This window comes from Palaemon carinicauda, chromosome 12, assembly GCF_036898095.1.
Source record: "Palaemon carinicauda isolate YSFRI2023 chromosome 12, ASM3689809v2, whole genome shotgun sequence".
NCBI lineage: Eukaryota > Metazoa > Arthropoda > Malacostraca > Decapoda > Palaemonidae > Palaemon > Palaemon carinicauda.
This window is the reverse complement of record NC_090736.1, coordinates 4578639-4583638: the sequence shown is the minus strand read 5'-3', so window position 1 is coordinate 4583638 and position 5000 is coordinate 4578639. Positions and strand designations below refer to the sequence as shown.

At 33.0% G+C, this 5000-nt stretch overlaps 1 protein-coding gene across 1 annotated transcript in view; it reads left to right on the top strand.

Annotated features, from left to right (window-relative positions):
* The window catches only part of LOC137650493 (uncharacterized), a 5712-nt gene extending 1524 nt beyond the window's left edge, over positions 1 to 4188 (top strand). The window contains exons 2-5 of the mRNA XM_068383719.1: positions 1676 to 1829; positions 3180 to 3428; positions 3690 to 3873; positions 4025 to 4188. Coding sequence (XP_068239820.1) covers positions 1676 to 1829; positions 3180 to 3428; positions 3690 to 3873; positions 4025 to 4038 — 601 coding nt within the window. The 3' untranslated portion in view covers positions 4039 to 4188. The remainder of the gene's footprint in view (positions 1 to 1675; positions 1830 to 3179; positions 3429 to 3689; positions 3874 to 4024) is intronic.
* The last annotated feature ends 812 nt before the right edge of the window (positions 4189 to 5000 follow it).

Below are 5000 nucleotides of genomic sequence, written 5' to 3'. Positions count from 1 at the left end.
CGTTATATTTAAGGCTCGTAACTCGTAAGCATCAATTTTGTTGATGTATTTCAACTATAGTCAATTTCTTTTAGCGATGCAGATTTGCACCGACTCGCAGCGGTGCCCTTTTAGCTCGGAAAAGTTTCATGATCGCTGATTGGTTGGACAAGATAATTCTAACCAATCAGCGATCAGGAAACTTTTCCGAGCTTAAAAGGGCACCGCTGCGAGTCAGTGCAAATATGCCTCGATAAAAGAAATGGACTATAGTTATTATAACGAATCTGATCCTTTCAAATCCTTCAAGTGAAACCATATAAATCAAACTTTTAAAATATGATTTGAAACTATTAAAAAAGTATTCACGAGTCCATACATTCTTTATTTAAAGACATATCAAGATAAATAGTAAAAATTTCAATTCTAAATACAGTATAATAAGAAGTTAGGTATGTAAATATACCATGATGTATATACTGTATGTTATAAATTGTAAGGTTATGAATATTTATTTCATAATGAAAGATAAAAGAAAAATTAAACTTAAATTGTTAGGATATCATAGCTATATTCTGGATTAAGTCAAGTTCTTTCAGTCTATGAATAAGTCTTTTTATAGTTTATATATGACTTATCTGCTTTGACGTTGTTACTGTTTCTAGAATGATTTATTGTAAATTTGTTCTCACCATTTATTTATTTCCTTACTTCCTTTCCTCACTGGGCTATTTTTCCCTATTGGAGCCCTTGGGCTTATAGCATCTTGCTTTTCCAGCTAGGGTTGTAGCTTGGCTAGTAATAACAATAATAATAACTGAAAGTGCCCAATGAATTTTTTTTTAGTATGTTTACAGTGATACAATTAAAAATATAACCACGAGTTTCTTTAAAAAGAAAAAAAAAAGAGTATTTATGGTAAGAAAATTAAATTAAAAAATTTTAAAAGACTTTTCAGCAATTTCTAATTAATTTGAAGACAATGCAATAAGAAAAGTTTCCTTTAATAGCAGATGAAATTTTGGAAGATTGTGTTTTATTATTATTATTATTTATTATTATTATTATTAATTGCTAAGCTAAAACATTAGTTTGGAAAGCAGGGTGCTATAAGCCCAGGGGTCGCAACAGGGAAAATAGCCCAGTAAGGAAAGGAAACAAGGAAAAATAGAATATTTTAAGAACAATAACAACATTAAAATAAATATTTTAAATAATAAAGAAATATCTGACTGAAAATTATTTAGCCAAAATAGTTTACAATAATCTTTACTAATTCGGATTGAGACAAGATATTTATTTAAAGAGAAATATAGGAAACTATTTTTTCTTCTACTATAAGACTTAAATAACATCTAATCCTTTAACTTGAGACATTTAGAAGACCTCCACAATGTTAAAAATCCCCGTAATTTTAATCGGAGAATCTCCATAAAAATATACTGTTCTCAGCCGTATTTCAGTAAAATACAGGCGACCGTAAATTTAGCCTACATTGTTATTATCTAACGGGTTGGTGACCGTAATATCACTCCTTGACGTTAAGATATCCGTTTCTAATGCAATAAATGTTTTTTTTTTTTAATGGAAATTTTTAACTACATAACAGATGCATCAGAGTAATTTAGTCTCAATTTTAGGAAATTACAAATTATTCTTTTTTTTTTCGTTTTATATCGAATCCTCATCATTCCAGAACCTTCGCCATCATTTTAGCCCTCCTTCCATTGGCCCTGGGGTATGGAATTCGACAGCCCCAGCTGGAACAGCAACAGGAACAGCAGCTGGAACAGCAGAAGAACCAAGGACACATTATCCTCCTTCCATCTGAGCCTCAGCACGAGAGGCAGGTAAGGACAGATCAAGCCATTCATTTCTCTCTCTCTCTCTCTTAACAAGCGTTCGTCAAATAATGTTATTCTCTCTCTCTCTCTCTCTCTCTCTCTCTCTCTCTCTCTCTTAACAAACGTTCGTCAAATAATGTTATTCTCTCTCTCTCTCTCTCTCTCTCTCTCTCTCTCTCTCTCAACAAGCGTTTGTCAAATAATGTTATTCTCTCTCTCTCTCTCTCTCTCTCTCTTAACAAACGTTCGTCAAATAATGTTATTCTCTCTCTCTCTCTCTCTCTCTCTCTCAACAAGCGTTCGTCAAATAATGTTATTCTCTCTCTCTCTCTCTCTCTCTTAACAAGGGTTCGTCAAATAATGTTATTCTCTCTCTCTCTCTCTCTCTCTCTCTCTCTCTCTCTCTCTCTCATTTTGAGGATATTATTGTTTTGATTTAGTAACTTTTGACTTCTTAACTGTATTTACTAATTAGGCCTAAATGAATGTGGTCACTACTATATATTTGTAAAACGTTTGTTCAAAATTTAGACTTTTATTTTATTAACTTGCAATTAGGAATAGTTATCTTCAATCAGACATGTGCTTTAATTTAAGAATATTAGTGTTTTTCATACTTTAAGAATTAATCTTTTACCTTTAATCATATCCTAGTTAGCTATACTGTAGATATTTAATTTAGGGTAGTGCCATAGCCTCTCTACCATGGTCTTCCACTGCCTTGGGTTAGGGTCTCTTGCTTGAGGGTACAATCGGGCACATTATTCTATCTTATTTCTCTTCCTCTTGTTTTGTTGTTTTTATAGTTTATATAGGAGATATTTATTTTAATGTTGTTTCTGTTCTTAAAATATTATTTCCTCATTTCCTTTCCTCACTGGGCTATTTTCCCTGTTGGGGCCCTTGGGCTTATAGCATCCTGCTTTTCCAACTTGCATTGTAGCTTAGCAAGTATAATAATAATAATAATAATAATAATAATAATAATAATAATAATAATAATAATAATAATAATGCACATTGCTCAAGCTTGTATAAGAGTTTATTCTTTTAAAACATTAAAAACAACATTGATAATGTCATTTGCATCTTGAAAACAACATAGATAATGATATTTGCATCTTAAAAACAACATTGATAATGGCATTTGCATCTTAAAAACAACATTGATAATGGCATTTGCATCTTAAAAACAACATTGATAATGACATTTGTATCTCAAAAACATTAATAATGACATTTACATCTTAAAAACAACATTGATAATGACTTTTGCATATCAGAAACGTTAATTATGACATTTGCATCCTAAAAACAACATTCATAATAAACATTTGCATCTTCTACATTCTCCAGGATTGTTTTACCAGCACAGTCTACCAGGAAGTCCTCAAAACAGAGACTGTACCATCTTACGTCACTACGACAGTCGATAACTACGTCACCAGCACTGCTACGGTTCACCACACCGACTATTCAACCGTTTATAGCACCGTCGTCGAGCCCTCTTACGTCACAGAGACCGAATACAAGACAGATTTTCAGACCGAATACGTCACTAAGACTGAGCAGCTGACTGAGACCCAAGTCCTCACCCAAACCGAGGTAAGGAGAATTTCGAGGATAATTGCATTTCTTCTTTTGATATTTCATATATATATATATATATATATATATATATATTAAATTCAATCAGTCTGGATATTTTATTGGGAAATTGTTACCCTACAATATATAAGTTTAGCCTATAATTGAAGATTTTAATAATTCCCGTTTTCTCTAAAACTTCTCTTTAGTGACAAGCATAATCTTCATTTCAATTCCTTATGAACCACAGAAATTCATAAAACAATTTATCTCCTCCAGACGGAAATTAAGACGGTCGAAGTAGTGACAACTGAACCCGTCTACATCACAAGCACCCACTACAGTACCAGCACAGTGACGGAGTCCGTCCCCCATTACGTCACCACAACGTCACAGGTTGATAACTACGTCACCGTCACCCAGGAATGCCATGAGCACCAAGTTCAAGTTCAGAGGAAAGGCGGTAAGCGAAGGCTCCAACTTTTGGCTTCAGGAAATTTTCTTGTAATCCCAAATCTCTCAAATAATTTAGAGTATAAATATCTATATATTTTCTTTGTAATTAGAAATATGAGAAGTTTCTGTTATCTAATATTCGCGTTTTCTATTTTCAGGATACGGACGTTAAGAGGACAAAGAAGGCGGGAGAAATTGGGTTCATAGTTCCACAAAAATATGTCTAAAAAATAACTTCCTAGTTTTTGTGCTTTATTTATATCAAATAGTATTCAATGGCTAAAAGAATTTTGTAATTTCTAAATAAAAGTCAAAATTCTAATATATTTTTATAAGTGGAAAATCCTAGAGAAAAATGCTAAACCTCTACCACCAAACCTTCCATATATATATATATATATATATATACTTGCAATGAAAGTGCTAATAGCACTTACTTTGCACGCATCTAGTATGGTTGTTGTGTAAAGGCTCGACGAGAAACAAGTTTTGATGATCCTTGAAAGTTTTTGCTACACCTACCAGCTGTACGACGTTCCCGTCTTTAGCCTTTAGATTCGATTATAAGGTCAATTGGTGTTAGAGTGAGTTTATTCCATCCTGGAATTCATGACGTTTGTGGATTTTTTTATCAATGTCAAGAGAAACATCAGCTTTCTGGTAAGTGCATATGTCACTCACACGCAAACTTTCTCTCACACACACCTGTGAAAAACAGCTCCTCCTCGTATTAGAAATTGTGCTACAACAATGATTTTACCAATCATTAAACTGATAGACTTTCTAGACCAGGATTTTGATTGAAGTTTCTATGTAACGAAAACTTATTCTGTAATTTTCATGTCTGATTTTTTTAAACAAATCTAATTAAATATGAATACGAGAGATATCAAAATATCATCTTGAGGTCTTGAAATCAATATGTAATATTGAAGATAACTTTTGTATCAACATCTTAGTTTTCGTTTTCTTTGAGTGAGCATTTACTTCTTTTAATGGTTACTCATGAATGGCAGAGACAAGGAAAGGCACAGGGACGTTGCCCTATCAAGCCGGACAAGGCCCTAGAGACTGATCATGTATATACATATGATCAGCGCCCAAGCTAAGACCAAAGAGGGCCAGGCAATGGCT